General features: G+C 36.1%; 2 protein-coding genes across 3 annotated transcripts in view; one reads left to right on the forward strand and one right to left on the reverse strand.

Annotated features, from left to right (window-relative positions):
* Positions 1–17586, reverse strand: part of LOC127442119 (anion exchange protein 2-like) — a 32414-nt gene extending 14828 nt beyond the window's left edge. Inside the window, exons 1-7 of one of the 2 annotated variants that reach the window (XM_051699922.1) lie at positions 17476–17539; positions 15500–15697; positions 13859–14020; positions 5550–5709; positions 4337–4599; positions 3784–3917; positions 3480–3706 (exon numbers count right to left, since the gene is read on the reverse strand). In XM_051699922.1, the coding sequence (XP_051555882.1) occupies positions 3480–3706; positions 3784–3917; positions 4337–4599; positions 5550–5709; positions 13859–13918 (844 nt within the window). In that variant the 5' untranslated portion in view covers positions 13919–14020; positions 15500–15697; positions 17476–17539. Of the gene's footprint in view, positions 1–3479; positions 3707–3783; positions 3918–4336; positions 4600–5549; positions 5710–13858; positions 14021–15499; positions 15698–17475 lie in introns of both variants that reach the window. The other variant, XM_051699923.1, reaches the window with a different exon arrangement.
* Positions 1–23156, forward strand: part of LOC127442139 (uncharacterized) — a 439805-nt gene that overhangs the window by 166774 nt on the left and 249875 nt on the right. The gene's annotated exons all lie outside the window — the stretch shown is intronic.

A 23156-nucleotide genomic window follows, 5' to 3' on the forward strand; every position in this document is an offset into this window, starting at 1 on the left:
ACTATACTATATTATACTATACTATACTATACTATGCTACACTATACTATACTATGCTATGCTATGCTATGCTATGCTATGCTATACTATACTATACTGCAATACTCTTTATCCAAAATGTGCAGTGTTGGGGTAATCCTGGAACAGGTTTGGGATCACTGTACTGTACTATACTACACTATAATGTACTACACTGTACTATACTTTGCTACACAATACTGCAATACAACACACTACATCCAAATTGTGCAGTGCTGGGGTAATCCTAGAACAGGTTTGGAAACACTGTACTGTAATAAAATACACTATACTATACTATATTATACTATACTATACTATACTATGCTACACTATACTATACTATGCTATGCTATGCTATGCTATGCTATACTATACTATACTGCAATACTCTTTATCCAAAATGTGCAGTGTTGGGGTAATCCTGGAACAGGTTTGGGATCACTGTACTGTACTATACTACACTATAATGTACTACACTGTACTATACTTTGCTACACAATACTGCAATACAACACACTACATCCAAATTGTGCAGTGCTGGGGTAATCCTAGAACAGGTTTGGAAACACTGTACTGTAATAAAATACACTATACTATACTATATTATATTATACTATACTATGCTACACTATACTGCAATACAGTACACTATATCCAAAATGTGCAGTGCTGGGGTAATCCTGGAACAGGTTTGGAAACACTGTACTGTAATAAACTACACTATACTATATTTTACTACACTATACTATATTATACTATACTATACTATACTGAAATACTCTTTATCCAAAATGTGTAGTGCTGGATTCATCCTGGAACAGGTTTCGGATCACTGTACTGTACTATACTACACTATAATGTACTACACTGTACTATACTTTGCTACACAATACTGCAATATAATACACTACATCCAAATTGTGCAGTGCTGGGGTAATCCTGGAACAGGTTTGGAAACACTGTACTGTAATAAAATACACTATACTATACTATATTATACTATACTATACTATACTATGCTACACTATACTATACTATACTATGCTATGCTATGCTATGCTATGCTATACTATACTATACTGCAATACTCTTTATCCAAAATGTGCAATGTTGGGGTAATCCTGGAACAGGTTTGGGATCACTGTACTGTACTATACTACATTATAATGTACTGCACTTTACTATACTTTGTTACACAATACTGCAATACAATACAATACACTACATCCAAATTGTGCAGTGCTAGGGTAATCCTGGAACAGGTTTGGAAACACTGTACTGTAATTAAATACACTATACTATACTATACTATACTGTACTATGCTATACTATACTATGCTACACTATACTGCAATACAGTACACTTGGTCCAAAATGTGCAGTGCTGGGGCAATCCTGGAACAGGTTTGGAAATACTGTACTGTAATAAACTACATTATACTATACTATACTATACTATACTATACTATACTATACTATACTATACTGCAATACAGTACACTATATCCAAAATGTGCAGTGATGGGGTAACCCTGGAACAGGTTTGGAAACACTGTAATGTAATAAACTACACTATACTATACTATACTATACTATGTTACACTATACTGCAATACAGTACATTATATCCAAAATGTGCAGTGCTGGGGTAAACCTGGAACAGGTTTGGAAACACTGTACTGTAATAAACTACACTATACTATGTTTTACTTCACTATACTTTACTATACTATACTATACTATATTATACTATACTATACTGCAATAATCTTTATCCAAAATGTGCAGTGCTGGGGTAATCCTGGAACAGGTTTGGGATCACTGTACTGTACTGTACTGTACTATACTACACTATAATGTACTACACTGTACTATACTTTGCTACACAATACTGCAATACAATACACTACATCCAAATTGTGCAGTGCTGGGGTAATCCTGGAACAGGTTTGGAAACACTGTACTGTAATAAAATACACTATGCTATACTATACTATACTATACTATACAATACTATACTATACTATACTATACTATACTATTCTATGCTACACTATATTGCAATACAGTACACTATATCCAAAATGTGCAGTGCTGGGGTAATCCTGGAACAGGTTTGGAAACACTGTACTGTAATAAACTAAACTATACTATATTTTACTACACTATACTATATTATACTCTACTCTGCTCTACTATACTATACTGCAATACTCTTTATCCAAAATGTGCAGTGCTGGGATAATCCTGGAACAGGTTTGGGATCACTGTACTGTACTATACTACACTATAATGTACTACACTGTACTATACTTTGCTACACAATACTCCAATACAATACACTACATCCAAATTGTGCAGTGCTGTGGTATTCCTGGAACAGGTTTGGAAACACAGTACTGTAATAAAATACACTATACTATACTATACTATACTATGCTACACTATACTGCAATACAGTACACTTGGTCCAAAATGTGCAGTGCTGGGTTAATCCTGGAACAGGCTTGGAAACACTGTACTGTAATAAACTACACTATACTATAGTTTACTACACTATGCTATACTATACTATACTGCAATACAGTACACTATATCCAAAATGTGCAGTGCTGGGGTAACCCTGGAACAGGATTGGAAACACTGTAATGTAATAAACTATACTATACTATACTATACTATACTATACTATACTACATTATACTGCAATACAGTACATTATATCCAAAATGTTCAGTGCTGGGGTAATCCTGGAACAGGTTTGGAAACACTGTACTGTAATAAACTACACTATACAATATTTTATTATACAATACTATACTATACTATATTATACTGCAATACAGTACACTTGGTCCAAAATGTGCAGTGCTGGGGTAATCCTGAAACAGTTTTGGAAATACTGTACTGTAATAAACTACACTATACTATACTATACTATACTATACTATACTATACTGCAAAACAGTACACTTGGTCCAAAATGTGCAGTGCTGGGGTAATCCTGGAACAGGTTTGGAAATATTGTACTGTAATAAACTACACTACACTACACTATACTATACTATACTATACTATACTATACTATACTATACTATAGTGCAATACAGTACACTATATCCAAAATGTGCAGTGCTCCTGGAAAAGGTTTGGAAACACATACTATACTATATTACACTACAATCTACTGTACCATACTTTTCTATACTATAATATACTAAACTAAACTATGCTTCACTACACTATAATAAAATACATTATATCCATATATGGGGTACCCCTAGAATAGGATTGGGAACCACTGTACTGTACAAAACTTTACCTGACTTAGATCATATACAGTATCATAACTATACAGTATCACATACCATAAAGTGATAAATTTCCATACAGATGGAATACCAGCGTACACAGATATGACTTCTCATGCGTTCACACAGATGCACACACACACTTACTCTTAATGCCATCAAGGTCGACAGTAGCGAGTGTCTTTGCTTCACTCTCATCAGTGGGCATGTGGTAGAGTGCCAGCCCGATGTCTGTCATGTTGCCCATGCGGCGGCGCTCATGCAGGTCATAGCTACGCACTAGTTTAGAGCTGCCGTCCGGTGAACTCAGTGGAAACAAACAAGGAGCAGACACTCTCCTACCATTGGGAAGCTTACGTACAGATTTTCTGCCCCTGCAGAGGTACAGGTTACAGAAATTAGTCCAGGGGAACTTGTCTTTGAATATTTTTATATGTTTGTGTGTGCTTACTCAGTTATTGTAGCTTCTGGGATGTTGATAATGGTGTGAGGTGCTGAATTGGCTATGATTGAAACCTTTCGATGTGGTAAGGCTTTACCGTTCTTTTTTACACTTGAGGCAGGGTCATCTTCAGATACAAAAAACTGTGGACCAAACACAGAGAAGTTAACAAGGTGATAACATTCATTTGGTCACAAGAATCATTTTCGCAATCAGTATTTTAGTCTTACTTTTCAGTAAAAATACCAGAACATCCCAAGATACATTTATTTGAGATGCAAAATTCATAAAATAATAGTACTTATTTTCAGAGAATATATCTTGAATTTGGAAAAAAAAATGTATTACCCCATTGACAAGTTTTTTTTTTTTTTTTCAGTGTTTTAAGTATGAAATAATAAAAAAATCAAGACATAAAAAAATACCATTAGAGTTAGAAAAATAAACCTAATTCAAGATATATTCTCTGAAAAAATGTCTTAATATCTTATGCAATTGCAATTGCTTATCATGTAAAATGTGTGTGCACATGCTTGTGTGTAAATGTGTGAGCTATGACTACCTGTGCCCGGTCAGTGGAGACCTCTGTGTCCGTGTCTGGTGTAGGTGTGGTGGTGACATTGCACTCTTTATCCTGCTGGCTGCAAGAATCTTCATCCACCTCTTCATCCTCATCATCTTCATCTATAGGGGGAGCCGCACCAGTGGATGCACTCCTCCTCCGTCCTGAGTCCTTCCACTTCCTCCCAGCCTTTTTCCTCCGGCCCTCGCTAGGGAGGTGTAGAGAAAGAGGGTGGTGAATGTGTAGGGAGGTGTGACGGTGATCTGCAAAGGGCACATACATCACAGATATAGAAAAGCCTCAAAGCCTCAGGAACTTTCAATCAAGCACTTTTTGATTCTGTCAAGAGCACATGTTTATCACAAGAAAAGAATAAGAATGTCTTCATGTCTTCAGCTAGATTTTAGGGGAAAAAAGTCTTCTGTACATTTTATAACATTTCATTTGAAAGAGACATTTATTGGGCCGACATTTTATTTTTTTGCTTGGTGTTGCATTCACATTTACTGTATATACTTTACTCATGGTCAGTGGACTGAATCCTAGGATTTGTTTATGAGTTTATTTATTTATTATTATTCGTTTATTAGTCTATGTATAAATAAACATTCTGAACATTATCCAATTTTAAAGGGATAGTTCACCAAAAAATTAAATTTTGTCATCATTAACCTCATGTCATTCCAAACCCGTATAACTTTCTCTCTTCTATGGAACACAAAAGGAGATATTCTGAAGACTGTGCTGGTTGCTCTTTTCCATGCAATTGCAATAAATGGGGACAAAAGCTTTCAAGCCTCAAAAAGGACATAAAAGCACCATAAAAGTATCATAAAAGTGGTCCATATTACTTGTGTGCTAAAGTTCTGCACTTATATTTCGGTCTGTTTCTGACACAAAGCTATTGTCTAACTTCAGAAGACTTGGAAGATAGTGCACTATATTGGACCACTTTTTATGGATTAGTTATTGGATATAGTGTATTTCACATTTATCATGGACCACTTTTATAATACTTTTATGGTCGTTCAGTCCACATTCATTGCAATTGCTAGGAAATAAAGCAATTTCCCCTTTTGTGTTTCATGGAAGAATGAAAGTCATATGGGTTTGGAACGACATGAAGATGAGTAAACGATGACAGAATTTTCATTTTTGGGTGAACTACTCCTTTAAGGCTACAGAAAAGATACCTCAAGGATAAAGTTCTTACACTCAAAGTCCTCCTCGTTAAAGTTGCGGTGTTGTTCGTTGGGCACGCGTTGAGGAATGGTAAGGATCTGCTGAAAGTGCTGCACTCCAAGTGTCTTATTCAAGTCCCCTTCATCATCATCATCATCACATCGTTGGGAAGGAGGGTGCACTGCAACAGGCTACATATAAACAGAGAAAGACATACTTTCATTGCTATTCAAATATATAGCTTGATATAAGAAGATTAAAAGCAAAACAAAACAAAAAATCCTTGGGAAGAGATTCCATATAATGAATGAAATCTCCCACTTAAAATATAATGCGACTATGATAAACAAATAAAATCCCCATTTACAACATTAAAGGAGTAGTTCACTCAAAAATGTAAATTCTGTCATAATTTACTCACCCTCATTTAGTTTCAAACCCTTTTCTATGCGGAACACAAAAGAAGATATTTTAATTAATATTGTCCTTCTTTTCTATACAATGACTTCAAAGCTTAAAAAATTACCTAAAGTATCATCAAAGTAATTAATGCGTCATATTCCGAGTCTTCTGAAGTATTATGATAGGTTTTGATGAGAAACCTGAAATGTAAGTAATTTTTCTGTGAAACTTTTGAGGTCCATTGTACGTTCATGAGTGCATGAGAGAAGCTTGTTCACAGTGCCACGTTTTAAGTGTTGTTTTGTTTGCACTAAATGTTGATTTAAGCACTAAACAGTGCAAGATCTCCCATGGACAAACCACAGTGAACAGATGTCAATATCGACTTGTAAAATGACACAAATCACATGGACTACTTTTATGATAATTTTGGGTCCTTTTTAAGCTTTAAAGTGAGGCAATATCCACTGTAATTAAGAAATTAATTAAAACATGCCATCCCAGATGTGTATGACCGTCTTTCTTCAGCAGAACACAAATGAAGATTTTTAGAAGAGCTCTTTATAGAGTCCTTATAATGGATGTACACGGGTGCCAGCACTTTGATGGTCCAAAAGTCATATTTAGGCAGCATAAAAGTAATCCACATGACTCCAGTCGATCAGTGAATGTCTTCTGAAGCAAATTGATAGGTTTATGTAAGAAACAATTCGATAATCAAAACATTTTTAACTTTAAATCGGCGCTTCCATCCAGGGCTCTGATGCTGTTTGAAATGGCCGAACTCTCACGTGACGTTTGTTCTTCTGTTGTAAATAAGCGAATTTTCGCATCAGCTGCTGGCAGAAAGCGCTTTTTAAAAGTTAATAAAATTTTAATTATATATTTATTTTTCACACAAATTTATCAGTTTGCTTTAGAAGACATTCATTGATTGACTGAAGTAGTGTGGATTACTTTTATGCTGCCTAAATGTGACTTTAGGACAGTCAAAGTGCTGGTACCCATGTATACTTCCATTATAAGGACCTGACAGAGCTCTATCTTCTTCTAAAAATTTTCATTTGTGTTCTGCTGAAGAAAGACCGTCATACACATCTGGGATGGCATCAGCGTAAGTGAATAATGAGAGAATTTTCATTTTTGGGTAAACTATTCCTTTAAGGATAAGTGCTTTCTCTCTCTGTCTCCCTCATTCTTCCATTCCGTGTCTTCTCTCCAGCTATCTGAGGTATGTTATCCTGAGGATTAACTCAGGCTTGTGGGCTTGTGCTCCATTTAATTCTGTGTGTTTTGACATGGGGCCCCTCGTTGGGTAATGCTAACATGCCTAGAGATACCAGTCTTTGGCACGCACATGCTCAGTCAAGACCCAGAATCCTGTAGCTCATCCCACCTAAGCCACAGAGTGAGTCAGCACACCTACAGCCACTCACAACAAGCTGTTTTTCCATCATGATCTAAGTCAGGTAAAAGTGTTGAGGAGGCAAACAACACTTGAATTGAAGGCAATGAAAAGGAGTCACAGCGCAAATGGTCAATAATCTAGACAAGTGGTTCCCAACCCTATTCCTGGAGGCCCCCCAACACTGAACATTTTGAATATATCCCTTATCTGACACACCCAATTCAGGTTGTGGAGTCTCTACTAACGAGCTGATTATTTTTGTTGTGAGCTCACCGGGAAAAATATCAGACAACTATGTTGTTTGGCAATAAAGTATTGATTGATTGATTGATGAGTTGAATTAGGTATGTTGGGGGGCCTCCAGGAACAGGGTTGGGAACCACTGATCTAAACAGCCAGGGCACACCAAAAGGTTGCTGATGTTAATAGCCATGGCAACCACACACTCGGTAGGCCTCAAGAAGAGTATGTAATTTCCTATCAAGAACACTTCCTTCGCAACAGAATCTAATCTGACATTATCTACACTCCCAGCCTGACATAATTAGTCATACAGTATGATCTATAGTCACATCCTGATCCCTTACATACATCACTTTCTCTTATTTATAGGAACTACCTGTCCATTAAGACAATATGCAGTTTTATTTGCTTGTAGTCCTTTCTAGGCTTCTTAACTACCATAAAGGGATAGTTCACCCAAAAATGAAAAATCTACTTACATCATTTACTTACCCTCATGCCATCCCAGATGTGTATAACTTTCTTTCTTCTGCAGAATACAAGCAAATATTTTTAGAATCATTTCTAAGCTCTGTAGGTCCTTACAATGCAAGTGAATGGTGATCAAAACTTTGAAGCTCCAAAAATCACATAAAGGCTGCATAAAAGTAATCCATAAGACTCCAGTGGTTTAATTCATGTCTTATGAAACGATAAAATCGGTTTTGGGTGAGAACAGACAAAAATTTTACTGCTTTTTCACTGTACATCTTGCCATTGCAGTCTCTAGACACGATCATGATTTCAAACTCGATTACACTTCCTAGTGTTTGACGCATGCACAGAGCGCTAGATGGTGCTAGTAAATGTATTCGAGCTTGAAATCTTGATCACCAAGAAGACTGCTGCCTTTATGTGCTTTTTGGAGCTTCAAGGTTTGGGCACCATTAACTTGCATTGTATGGACCTACAGAGCGTAGATATTCTTCTAAAAATCATTGTTTTTGTTCTGCAGAAGAAAGACAGTCATACACATCTGGGATGGCATGAGGGTGAGTAAATGACGAGTGAATTTTCATTTTTGGGCAAACTATTCCTTTAACCAGCAAACCTCCATTTTTTCTTGTAAACAACTAGACTATTCCACCAGCTAGACCAGCACCAGACCAGAATGAACCAGCATAAACTATCCTGGACCAGCGAGGAAATTCATTCTGGTCTATGGTGGTCTTTTCAGCAGGGTTGCCTTCATAATGAACACCTGGCTAGAATATATCTACGTAATTTTACTTAATAAAGTATTGTGTGTCTGACTCCTGAATCCTTCTCAGAAGGTTTCATGTGTTTTGTTTTTTTCAAAGGATGAAATGTGATGCTTCTCTCATTCTCCAACTTCCTTCCTCCATCCAAACTGTGAAACAAATAATGACTTACATTTTCCCACAGAAGCCTCATTGCCTCTGTGAGATCTAAGCGACATCTTAATATTAGGAGCAATGCTCAATTAAACTGCAGAATTACATGATAATTTTACCTGCCAGAAAATGACTTCACAGAAAATTTGTCTGGCTCTTTTATCTCATCACAAAAAAAGCCCAGATCTTCTGTATCATCTTAAGCCACTACCACGCAATCAGGTACTGAAATTACATTTCAGAATGTTCCGTTCCACCCACTTTAAAAAATATTTATTTCAAGAGCTACTTCCTGTGACAGTTTCCACTTTATGTAATGAATGACATTGTAAACTGTAATAAACAGAGTTTAGAGGGGTTTGTCCACTTATTAAGCAACTAACTGAATGTGAAACAACTGTCCTGTTTCTATTTCTGTATCTACAAATGTGTTTTAACTGCACCAGTAAAATGTAACCACTGACAACAGCTGAACATTTGCTCGTTCAAACATTTAAAGGTCCAGACATTCAAAACAATCATCACCAAATGATTATTTAGAGAGCTACTGTGTAAAAGATTAATATTCACACTGCAAAATGATCAACAGGAGCTTATGCTAATGGCAGTCGGTTTGACTTTACCTTAGTTATCATTGCTAAGACCACTTGTCCATCAAGTCATGCCACTAACAGCAAAATTTAGGTGGAAAACCAACCTGGTCTCATAGAATCTAGGGCTGGGTACCACCAGCCACCTCACAATTCAATAAGAATTGCGAAACACGTCACAATTTGATTTTTACAGTTACATTTATGCATTTGGCATACGCTTTAATCAAAGCAACTTACAGTGCCTTCATGGTATACATATTATCAGTTTGTGTGTTCCCTGGGAATCAAACCCATGATCTTGGCATTGCTAGCGCCATGCTCGAACAGTTGAGTCCATCACGATACAGTATAATGATTCGATTCAATTCCGATTCACAAGCTTTCAATTCCAGTTCATTTGGGTATATTTCAGTTATAATGACAATTTTGCTTACATACAGCATCAAACAAATTCTCTTTCAGCTAAGCTGTTATTAATTGTACAGGGGAACTTCTAACTTGGTAAATTACGGAAATATAATAATTTTAACAAATGTATTTTATCATTAGTTTTGCATCATTTTGATCACATTTTAGCTTTTTCAAAATACACATATTCCATGTATTCCTGACTTGACTTGACTTGTTATTTACATGCCTAATTTGTACCTAATTTACAAGTATTTACACTGATATGTAGAACAAGTGCTAAAGTGCTTTAAGACAAGTGGCAGGGACTTTGACAAAAGTGTTTTGGCTGAATGGCTTCTTTACAGCATCCATGCAATGTGTGATTAGAATTAAATGTTTCTTTTGTTGATTTTGATCAATAAATTACTAAAAAGAGTAAGGGTATTTAAAAGAGACATTATTCAATGGCAATTGGATGGCATGGATCTTGTCTTTGAACACAAATTACACAGAAAGAGTCAAACCAAACCTTTACTCTCAACACACAGTGAAAAGATCCCAGTGCTGAACTTCTTCGCTACTACACTACTCAAACACTGCTGAGTGAAATCTGAAAAAGTACCGGCCAGTGGCAAATCACAGACATTTTTAGTTGCATATGCGACATAGATGATATGAATACACAAATAGATTAATAAAATTAATATAAATATCGATACATGGATCTAAATTATCAATACAAAAGGAAAAGTATCACGATATATTGATATTTGATTGTATCGACACAACCATTTAACTCGCTTTAGCACCACTCAGTGAACATTTAACCTCGGAACTGCTGCGATAGCCTGATCTCATGACAATTACGTGATTGTGACAACATTTTCCTTACACCGAGTAAAACATTTGGATAAGGGTTTTGCATTCAAACAAAACTGACTAAAATGGATGTGCTTAATACAGTTTGTTCTGTTCTGTCTTTAGATTAAATATATTTACTCAAGGCCTATTGGCATAAAAACAACCAAGCCATATCGGTAATACCCTGCTGAATTGTTTTATTTATTTATTTTTTTTAAATAAACATGTCTTTAAGCTGACTTGCTCATGCTGGTGCTCTGATGGTTTAGCTGGTTGGCCAGCTGGTCTTCAAGCCGGATCAGTTTAAGATTAAGGTTTAAATTGTTTTGTTTTTTCCATCAGGATCCAGGCTCAGTTGCTCAAAATCATAGTACATCTAACTCTGTGCTAATAACTAGTGTGCTTTAGCCAATGGACACACACAGACACAAACTACACACAGGCTAACTGTGATTTCTTGGAACTATTTAAGTTGTTTGCAGGCAAAGACCAGTTCATGAATCAGTCTCTGCATATACTCTGCATGTTGTCCACTACAGATGTTAACAAAAGTAATCTGTCTGATTTAGATGTATGGCTCTTGGAAAACCACCTCAACGAAGGGTAATTGAAACATTACAATTTCTCAGGGACACTTGCACAGTGTGACGTCATCACAGCTGCATAATGGCATAAATTCCTCAGAAGTAAATTGATTTCTCGGTATGGCACATTAGGCAGCTCTGCTCCATGATTACTTAGTGCTTTTCAAACCTTATTCTGGCAAATCAGGCTCTTGGGGGATCAGTTGCTGTTGTTTCTCAAAGTCATCACACCACTGTACAGACCACAAAAGCCGAAATATAGCAGCAAGAAGCAATTACGGGGCCAAGCACACCAATGGAAAACATTTAGATTGAATATAGAATTCCAGTGATGATTTTAAGCAGAGTGGTGAAAAAAGACATTAATTTAATTACCTAGAGTGTTATACAAATGCTTTACACTTTTGACCAATAGATGACATTGTCACCAAATAGTATTGTAATGGCTTGGTCAAAATGCCATATATGAAGTTTCATGTCAATACACCAAAGCGTTCAATAGATATAGCCTCAGATCCTTATTGGTATCTTCAGTAGCGGATTTAGGCATGGGTGACATGTGCAGTTGCCCAGGGTGGCATCTTGCGGGGGGGGGGGGGGGGGGGACGGTACGAGGCACCCACACAGCGTGTTGAAGCGGGTTTTGCGCAGGGCGCCATACAAGCTAGAACCGCCACTGGTATCTTGCCATTAAATTTGATAATGCTTTACACAAGAACTGTTTGGTCTCTCAAAAAGCTTTTCATAACTTTTTGTCATGAGTGTCTCTAGATGAATCATGCACAATTTTTTGCAAATCTGACTTAAGTTCAAAGAGGAATTTAAAATGGCAGACAGGAATTATGGCCGACCATGGCAAATTTGGTATCAACGTACTCATCAGCATGACCCAAGGCAGCTAAGGACACTCATGTCTCATGACAATAGGCCGAATGAAAAAAGTTATAAGCATTTCTTTGTATCTTTTGACCACTAGGTGGCGCTGTCCCCAATCTTTTTGCACACCTTCAGGACATGGCTCTTATGACATATGCCAAGTTTCATAATGATATGCCAATGTGTTTGTAATATACAGCAATTTAAGACAAAATTCAAAATGGCCGGTACCCAATATGGCCGACATTGGAAAATTGGGTATTATTCCACTCGGTATGCCCCAAAGAATCTAAAGAGATCAGTCTCATGATTTTAGGCCAAAATATTCAGAAGTTACAAGCAAAAATAGCCATTTTTCCTATTTCATTATCAATAGAACAGGACTTGTGCCTAAACACATGTACACTCATTCATCTGCACACAACCCACAGCTAAAAATAAACCAAACCAGTGCCCTCACCTTGCGCAATGTAGCCAGGCTTTGGAAAGCCAAAGTCTGAGATCAACTGCTCTCTCTGAAAAATTTATACGCTCAATCCCCTGCAAAACATCTCACTTCTCGCAATCAAGGGCAGGGCTACTGTACATTCAGAAAGGAACAGTTCCTGCCAGGCATGGGAAATGATAATCAAGAGTAACAGACACTCAAAGAGATTCCAGGGAACAGGCAAGCAGAAGATCCTCTCAGTATTTGACTGTACTGGTGATTTTTAATAAAGGCAACATGGTTGGAACTGATTTATGTTCGGTAATGTGACATATTTCCGAGTGAAAAATGACTTGATTGGATCTTGAAAAGTAGGTGTTACATACTAGAATGGAGCTTGTCCTCAATGCGAGTTTGCAAAATAAATTAAATAAAAATAAAATGTTATATATACTGTATATATATATATATATATATATATATATATATATATATATATATATATATATATATATATATTACTAGTATATAACACCTACTTTTCAAGATCCAAACAATTGAATCCAATTGATCCAATCAAATCTTTTTGAATATCTGCTTTCACTCTGAAATATGTCACATTACTGAAGTTATACCTATATATATATATATACAGTATATATATATATATATATATATATATATATATATATATATATATATATATATATATATGCTACTAGTTGTAATGATCCAATGGCCCGCTTGGCTTAAGTGACGTCTGCAAAAAAGAAAAGTTGCTTTAGAGGGAGAGCAAGTTTTTACCTTTTGATTAATGATTACATAATGTTGAATTACTCAAAATAACAATTAGAACATGCATTAAGAATGAAATAAGGTCAGCTTATGTAAGTATGGTGCTGCAACAACCACCACACATTCATGACCTGAAATGTGTCAGGATGTTTCACCTATTTTGCAGCATTATCTATTAGACATCAGTGGTGTCCAATGAAAAAGACAGTGGTGCATAAATACTTTGCAATGGTGTCTAGTGAAAAAGGTAGTGGTGCATTAATACTTTGCCAAGCTTACCTCACAACAGATTCCAGATTAATGATCTTCATAGCCTAAGAAATTAAAAGTGAACAAGCATTTTGTGAACAAGTTAAAGATTACTCACCAAATGTCTAATATAGCCTGACGCAGAAGTGACATCACTGGCATCCTGAGGGTCACTCATTGCTTATGGTAAGGTTTATGGGTGGAGCTGTAAAGTGTGCTGGCTTTATTAGCCCTTTTCTCTTTCACTCAGACTCAACTGGGAACTTTCGGGCAGCATAACCTGATGTGACACATGGAAAAAGAAAATATCTGCTTGATTAAAAGTTCCTGCATAGATAAATGTACATCATCAGTATCATGCAACAATGTCTTCGATATTCCTAAATGAGTTTCTGTGCTTTAAATTTCTGCTAAGGTGATCACTTGGATTTAATGGCCTTTAAAGCCTGTCCATTAATGGCCATAAAGCCCTTTAAAGCCCTTAAGTAAAGATACATATAGTTAAAGAGTAACACACATAAAAGATAGCTATTCTGTGAATAGAGTTAAATACATAATACTGAAAATTTTTCAAGGACCCACAAGACTGGACTTTTTATTTTTACATTTCTCTTTTCACCAGATTGTGAGAGAAAGGTATAAAATAATTTAAACTCACATAAACTATTGCCACATCAGTATACACATTCTCAAAATTAGAAGTTTAAAAATAGATTCTCAAGGGGGGAAAAAAAAGATTTTCCACGAAAGCATTTTTCGTTCCTTAGACAGCTAAGGAGACTGTTCAAAGGAGACAAAGCTGGGGGATGTTCTTTTCTTTACTACATTTTATCTTTACTTTGGTGTTTGTATGCTGCATTACATTACAACACACATGATGTTCCCACTGCAAAACTGTCTGAGCATCAACAACAAGGTCAACTGATATTGTGTAACACTTTTTGATAGAAACATGAAAATTAGAAGCAACATCCATTCTAGACATCATTCAAAAGTATACAAATGTACGTACATTATCAGTGAAATGTCACAGTATTACAAAGCATCTGCATATTTTTTTATTTATTTTTGTTTTCAATAGCAATTTTTCATAATAGTACTGATAAAGGGCAAGTCAACCATGAGCCATCACAAAATCCCCAGGGCAATTTATAATAGAGGAGGCAACTGATACAATTCATTCTCTTCAGAATGAAAATATTGTACAATAGCAGTTCATTTAAACCTGTGAGTAATTTATACCTGTGAATGCCACAATATGAGGGTAATAAGGGCATTGCCACAGAAGTCTAAGCATGCCTGCTTACTTGGCTTATCTACTTCCCTCACTATTTCTAACAGTTTCCTGTGTAGCACCCTCCATTCAAAGGTTAAGTAATGTGTGTAACGTTGGTGAAGCATGCACATGCTTAAAGAGAGAACATGATTTTCAAGGCTGAGTAGTTATAATAGCTGTAGTTCATGTGCACTCTTTTCAATAATTATTAGGACATCCAGCATCTTCAAAGTTTTGTCACTAAAAAGCTTTAAGTTAATGCAGTTACATTGGAACAGAAATCCATTTTTCATCAATGTAAAGCTAAACTGTAGCAAAAAAAAAAAACAAAAGATGTAAACTTTTTCACAATACAATGTGCCCAGTAATAATGAACCATGTGTTGAAATGTACCATTATTATATGACCTCATTGTGACATAATACCTTGTTTGTTAAAGGGATAGTTCACCCAAAAATTAAAATTCTCTCATCATTTACTCACCCGCTTGCCATCTTAGATGTGTATGAATGTCTTTCTTCAGCAGAACACAAATAAAGATTTTTGGAAGAATATTTCAGCTCTGTAGGTCCATAAAATGCAAGTGAATGGGTGCCATGTTTTTGAAGCTCCAAAAAGCACATATAGCCATCATAAAAGTAATCCATACGACTTCAGTGGGTTAATTAATGTCTTCTGAATCTGAAACGAAATGCTAGGTATGTGTAAGGAATATCAATATTTAAAACTTTTTTTTAATAAAAATTCATGAGTGTTGAGGTCACGCAGTCTCTCGATTGACGTAAGCGCACTGGCAAGTTCACACAAAAACTGACGTGTAATATATGAAAAATACAGAAGCACAGTGTTGTTTACAACAGAGGAGCATATATATTCATACATAGATGCATCATTCGGCTCAGTTTTCATTTTTGGGCGAACTATTCCTTTAAGCTGAACCTTATGCTTTTCAGCCTGTAAGGTACGTTTGGGCACTAAAGGTGACTGAGGACAGTGATTCAGCAGAGATGCTCCCTAGAGACTACAAACACATCCACACTGATGAGGCAGAGAGTCTGAGAGACTTAGAGATATTATTACCCTGCTGAAAAGCTCAGCTCACACCAGCATGAATTTCCATGCTGGTCCAGGTTGGTTGATGCTGGTTAATGCTGGTTTGCTGGCTGGTAAACTGGCATAACCATGCTGTTCACAAACAAAAAATGCTTATTAACCAGCATGGGCTTCTATTTAAAGCTGGTTGATCAAGGAAGTCTTGCGGGTTAAGAAAGTTCAGAAGGCTGGTAAGGACACAAGCACACTAGCATCCAAAACACAACATATGCTGGTCTTTTCAACAGGGTAAGCTGCTCAAATACCACTTACACCTAAAAGCAGATATAGCTATGTGACATAAATCAATGTAAAATAGATTTTTATACAGTATTACATTTAAAAACGTGATGCTTTTTTACCATGTGTAGCTCATTGCCTATTTGCTATGTTATTTGTACTGTCATGTCTGGCGGTCAAAAATGGGAAGAAATTGAATTATGTCTTTAGAGCCATTTCAATATGACATTCTAAAAAATCTGTTTTCCAACTCTAACTTTAGGCTAGCACAAAATGTTTGAGTAATCATTTGCTTTGGTAGACTAGCAAAAATAAGAAAAACTAGCTTTTTCTCAGAGTACAACCTTTAGAATTCTAGTCCATTAAAAGAATCCCTGAGTCATCAAATGGTCTTAATCCAGGCCAAAGTCATTGTTGCTTTGATGCCATGCGTAACTCTAGACTGCTCATCACTGGACTGGTTACACAGAGGATGAAAGAGAGATAGAGAGAGACACATTCCAGACACTTACAGCTCAGTAACAACAAAGAGCTCAACAACAGCTGGTAAAAACATCACTATTATGATTAATTCAAGCATATTTCTGAGCATTCAGTATTCTTCTTCATGCCCTGCTAGTATGTGTATAATTTAAAATTCCATTCAAGTTCATAGTAAACATTTTGTTAGACAGGAAGGGCTGCAGTGACATTTTCAGCCAAAAAGCACAATCTCTGCATTACTATTATGTCCTTATAAGAGACCATAATCACCATAGGCATAGTGGGGGACACATCATTATGTTGTTTTTTTTTCAAAGGCAGATTTTAAACTTTTACATTTGGTTGCCCCAGTGTTGAATATTTGGTTACATACGTGTCTTTCACCAGAAAAATAAGAAGATATCCTTTCTATAATATGAATACGAGCATATAGAAAACCAGAGCCTGGAAGCAAAGACATCAACCCAATTACAGACAATGGTTCAAAAAACAAAACAAAACAAAAAACATCAGTACTGATTGACAGTGGCAGAAGGACTAACTAGAGCCTGATATAGAAAAGAAAATAACTGCTGGTTGCTTTTTCGACCAGCCTCGCTTTGCTACACACAGAGAAAGCCAGTGAAACACAGAGATGGACTTACCTCAGAATGCTTAAAGGGAGATTACAGCTACAGCAGTCATTGTAGTGCAATAGCAAAGACCCACTGAAGCCAGACAGCCACCGAAAGGCGATAGCCACAGAGAAGGAGGAGGTACAGGAGGTTAAAAAGAAGCATTGATTGGAGAACAGAATAGCTGTTCTGGCAGGAGTAGCACACTACCCTTTTACCCTAACCCCTCTCTCGCTCTCTATCTGTCACACACAGGGACTGTTCACTTAAAACCTTGAGGCATCCACTGATAGCTGTCCCTCTGTCCCCCCTCAATTAAGTTTCTTCCTTTAGCCCTCTGATAAACATGTGACCAAAGGGACATGACTTAATAAGTCTCTGTGGCCTAAACTCAAGAAATATTTTAAAATAGACCCAAATATACACACATCAGAGGGCTCTGTTATGTGTTACACATCTGGAGTCCTGATATACTGTATATCTGCATGCATGCATTTAAAAAAGTGTGCACAAAAGTCTATGCATTGCATGTGCATTGTACAAAGCATAGTACCAATTTAGTCTATGAAAGAAGATCCATTTATTGAACAGCTTTGGTGAATAGACATAAACTCTGATATGCTTCACTGTAAGGTTCAAAATGATTCACAATAGATACATTACACCTTAAAACCAAGAATAGTATTGGAGTGACTATTTGCACCCAGGTGTAAATAACACCTGCAACTTAGCACAGCTATTTGCACCCTAATAGTCCGGAAGCAGATATTTTCGACATTTGAGCGAATTTACGATTGTGAGTGTCGCATTAGTGGCGTGGGGTATAACGCTGGTAAGATTGTGCCTTTTTAAACCTGGTTCGATTCCGCGTTTGTCGCACTCTTTTCCCCATTATGTTTCCTGTCTAGTCTCCACTTATAATAATAATTAAAAATTAATATAAAGGTAGTTTTACTATAAAAATATTGTAGTAACCATGTTTTTTGGCGGAAACCATATATTTGATGCAATTATCAATGGTGTTACTACAGTAATATGGTGTTTATATCGTAACAATGTTTAATTTTGTGGTTACTATGATTTTACTACAAAATACAATGGTCATAATATGGTTACTGTAGTAAAAATATGGTTAATTTTTGTTAAAGAAGGTTTGGGTTAAGGGTAGGGGTTGGTGTAGTGTGTCTGTGTGACTCTAAATAAACACAAAATACATGCTGCAGTGATGCCCCTATACTGTCAGTATTTAATTAGCAGTGCAAATAGTATCTGCCACTATTAGTACCAGGGTTGGGGTGCAAATAATATTTGCAACTATTTGCACTGGGGTGTAAATAGCATCTATCTTTATTTGCACCAGGGTGCAATTAGCATCTCCCTAATCATTTTGTGGTGACCAAAAGGTTAAAAAAGGAAACCATTTTAAACAGAGAGAGTCTTGGTAGCCTTGCTAGACAAAACAATGGCAAAAATTCATGCTTGTTCTATCAGTGGGGATACGCTTTATCCTGCTCATGACCTCAGTGGCCATTGGATGTTACGAAGTCTTGATGACATAAAGACAAACTGAAACACAACAGTTTGTGCTTAGCTGATAATATGCCTCGTTTTGTTCTAGGATATTTGATTAATTTCTTTATCATGTCTTAAATGCTAAATGACGCCTTCGTTACGTGTAATGTTCTGGATCTGGACAGTATGATGACATAATGGATCACTATGATCAAATGTGTCTCCGGGTTGTCCCCGTGATGACGTGAATTTGCAACTGCATTGTTCCACAACACGCAATCCAACCAGCAGTGAGGAAATAGTGTAGCTTATAGTGAGATATTGCAAAGCTACTATTCTTTTGGTAGACCAGACACTGCCAGTTCCAGTTTAATTTCGCCCTAAATGTAATTCTGGCCTCTTTTGAACTTTCACTTTTTCTATGAAGATTTCCATACATCCCAGTACAAATCTATTATTTGGCTTTGAGAGATTGAAGCAATATGCTTCCATTTTGCAGAAAATAAAGTGATTTAAGTGTATCTGTAGCAAAGTTCTGGTGCTTCTATTTGATAAATATCCATTGGCATTTCTAGAGTACTACCTCAAAATTCACTAAATTCTGTAAAAGTGATGTCTGCAATATCAGGGAAATTAATAATATTGCTTCTTATAGAACATTACACTAATATGAACTGGAAATTTAAAATATGACACAAGTAAGGGGACAAGCAACTGGGGGGCTATATAATGACTATGACTGTTTGGATAATTATTGCTTTGGGGATAACCATAACCATGCCAAAACAATTTTTTTCTTCAGACCAGCTGTGGTGGGAACAGTCAGACAGAGGGTGCGGGGTGTTGGGTGAGTTATTTTTACAGCTGACAAATATTTGTTGTTAAGGTCTTCATTTATAAATGGACATGTCCCAAAAAAACTAAATCAAAACAAGTCTGACAACCGTTTGGAATGGCAAACTGTATGTTGAGATGGAGACTGCTCTGCAAAGTCAAACTGACCTGAAATCAATGGTCTGGAAATACACCTGCAGTGCATTCATAATGCCTATTTTATTAAGCTGACCTAATAACAAACTTGTTCTCGTTAGCAATAGAAACAATGTGTACAATGAACTGTTTTTTTTTTATTTTTTATTATTGTTTTACTAGTATCATACTGTTGTTGCACCAATGGATTTAATGTAGTCTCATTGACTTTTTAAATACTGTAAGTCTGTGCTAATCAAATTACCAAGGAGGTAACAAAACATGGTAACCATATTTCCTCCAAAATGCCATACTACAGCCACCACCATAACAAACAAACAAACAAATATCAAAGACTCTGGAAGTTTTGTAGGCTGCTTGGAGATTTATTATGGGTTTACAATCACTCTTTTGTTATTTTAGCAGAAACAATGGTGAGTATAGTAGGCTACATTTTTAGAAAGGTCTGTATGGGTCATTCCAACAATTCAGTGAGATTTCGGCTTTTGAAAAAAAATGTCTCCCATTTTCTCCGCAATTTGGCATGCCCAATTCCCAATGCGCTCTAAGCCCTCGTTGTGGCATAGTGACTACGGGTGGTGGAGGATGAATCTCAGTTGCCTCCGCGTCTGAGACCGTCATTCTGTGCATCTTATCACGTGACTTGTTGAGCACGTTACCATGGAGACCTAGCACGTGTGGAGGCTCACGCTATTCTCCGCGGCATTCATGCACAACTCACCACACACCCCACTGAGAGCGAGAGCCACATTATAGCAACCACGAGGAGGTTAACCCAATGTGATTCTACCCACCCTAGCAACCGGGCCAATTGGTTGCTTAGGAAGCCTGACTGGAGTCACTCAGCACACCCTGGATTCGAACTTGCGACTCCAAGTGATAAGTATCTTTATGTTTCATTATTAAAGGGATATGTTAAAGATTTTATAAGTCATATTGGTCAATAAATGACTTCAAAAATTCAGATGTCCACCTAGCTAAATAGGCAGGGTCAGGGTGGAAAATAAAATGGTGAACAATAACAGGGTGCAGTTTTAGTGGACATATTAGCCACAACATGGTCTGTGAATGATATCTAGCAAACATATTTGTTATCTTTGGTTATTTTATTTCTGTAACATAAATATAATGACAAATGACAAATGATAAAAAAGATAATTCATAATTTAATTAATTTTCCCTATATCTTCCCATAATGGGAATAACATGTTATCCTTGACTATATATGACTAACATCACAAAAGAAAAACAATACATAAAACAAAAGTGTAACGCACTTCATTGAAAATTATTTCAATACTGAAATACTACCACTGTTAATACCACTACTGTTGTTGCTGCTGTTATAACTAGAGTTACAATCCTCCTTATCAAACTCTTAGTATTATGTCCCTTTACAGTAAGTCACAAAAATCCTCTCACCAGTACCTGATGCTCAGAAGACTCTCCCTCACTCTCTGGTTATGCATCATCTTGAATGGAAGAATTACACTTTTCACTTATTGTTATATAGAATGGTATTATCTATATTAACTCATGTGGAATAATGTATAGCCTATATCTGTATTATTCTGTATACTAATATTAATATTAGTTTTACTTAAAATATGCTTTGCTTCATTACTTTCTCCTATGGCAAATTGTTTGGAGGAAAAAATACTTAGAGACAGGGTATTTTACTATATCATCATTAATCATTATGATTCACTTGTTTGCTTGCTGAAACTTTGAATCCAGCTTTGCAAAGAAACACTCCCTTTAGCAGCCTCCCTCCGCTCTTTCTCTCTCAATATTTTTTTGTGAAGATATGGTACTATAAACAGTCTTCAACACACAATTTGAGCATACACAATATGAACAGCATAATGTGATGCCTGATATGCAGACCTGGTATTATTTTACATTATGCAGATAAATTCCTGGGTAACATAATTCTAATTATCACTGTCTTCTATGTTATTTACAGGCATATGTATGGGACTGACAAAGGCTTTATATATGAACTGTCAGTGCTTGGTTGTAATGGATTACATGCAATCTGGATTACGTAATACATTTACATTTACATTCATGCATTTGGCAGACGCTTTTATCCAAAGCAATTTACAGTGCATATTACAGGGACAATCCCCCTAGATTGTAATAAGATTACAAAAATCAAGTACTTGTAATTAGATTAAATTACATTTTAACATACTCATATATAGATTACAGTTACTTTTTTATGGATTACATGATTACATAATAATCAGGCAAAGCCAGTAAATTGTTCATAATTTATTGATTGATTTAATTGTTCTTTTTTAAATAAATATTATACATTTTTCATTCTAAAATAGCCAACAACTGATATACTTTTGGTTAGTCTTTTTATTGGGGGCATTTTGTACTCTGCTTCAAAATGTACATGACTGCGCCTTTGCTATTGTGACAACTTTTGAGACAGCTTTTTATTTTTTGTATTTGTGACATTGATTCACAAATATAACTGGTCTGATCTGCTACCACACATACATGGCATTTGAACATTTTAAATACCTTTTTTATTTAGCTCAGAAACAGACATGGCGAGAAAACACACACACACACAAAAAAAAAAAAAAAAATCATAGAAATTCACGTATTTTATACATTAAGTACGTTTTCTATAATGCATTCAAGCAACATTGTCGAAAGCTTATCCTACTCAAATATGTGTGACATCAAATTAACAAGATTTAGGTCAGAAGTAATCCAAAAGCAATCCAATTAGATTACTTTAAAAATTTAATCCAAGAGATTTCATTACTGACTACAATTTTTGTCATGTAATTTGCAGTCATTTCCAGATTACAATTCAGGAAATGAATGAAGCCATCAACACTGCATTACAATTGATGTCACACGCTTGTTGTGTAGACAGAGCATCGAGTCAGGGTATCTGCTAAATAAACATGATGACATTATGAGGTTAAGATTAGAGCTCAAACAAATACAGACCTCACCACCACTAGATCTGTCATCCTTATCTGAAAGAACATTTTAAATGTTGAAAAAGATCCAACAATATGGCAAAAATGGCATGGGCTGCATGGTCAGTCAACTTTACAATCAAATACCGACCATGACTATCATAAGTTAATGAAACGACCTGTTAGAACGGTTGAGCATTAAAGTAAAAAGACAAAGCCTTTAAAATTTCAATTTAACTATGAAAATGTATCATGCAA

This window comes from Myxocyprinus asiaticus, chromosome 6 (assembly GCF_019703515.2).
Source record: "Myxocyprinus asiaticus isolate MX2 ecotype Aquarium Trade chromosome 6, UBuf_Myxa_2, whole genome shotgun sequence".
In the NCBI taxonomy this organism is placed as follows: domain Eukaryota; kingdom Metazoa; phylum Chordata; class Actinopteri; order Cypriniformes; family Catostomidae; genus Myxocyprinus; species Myxocyprinus asiaticus.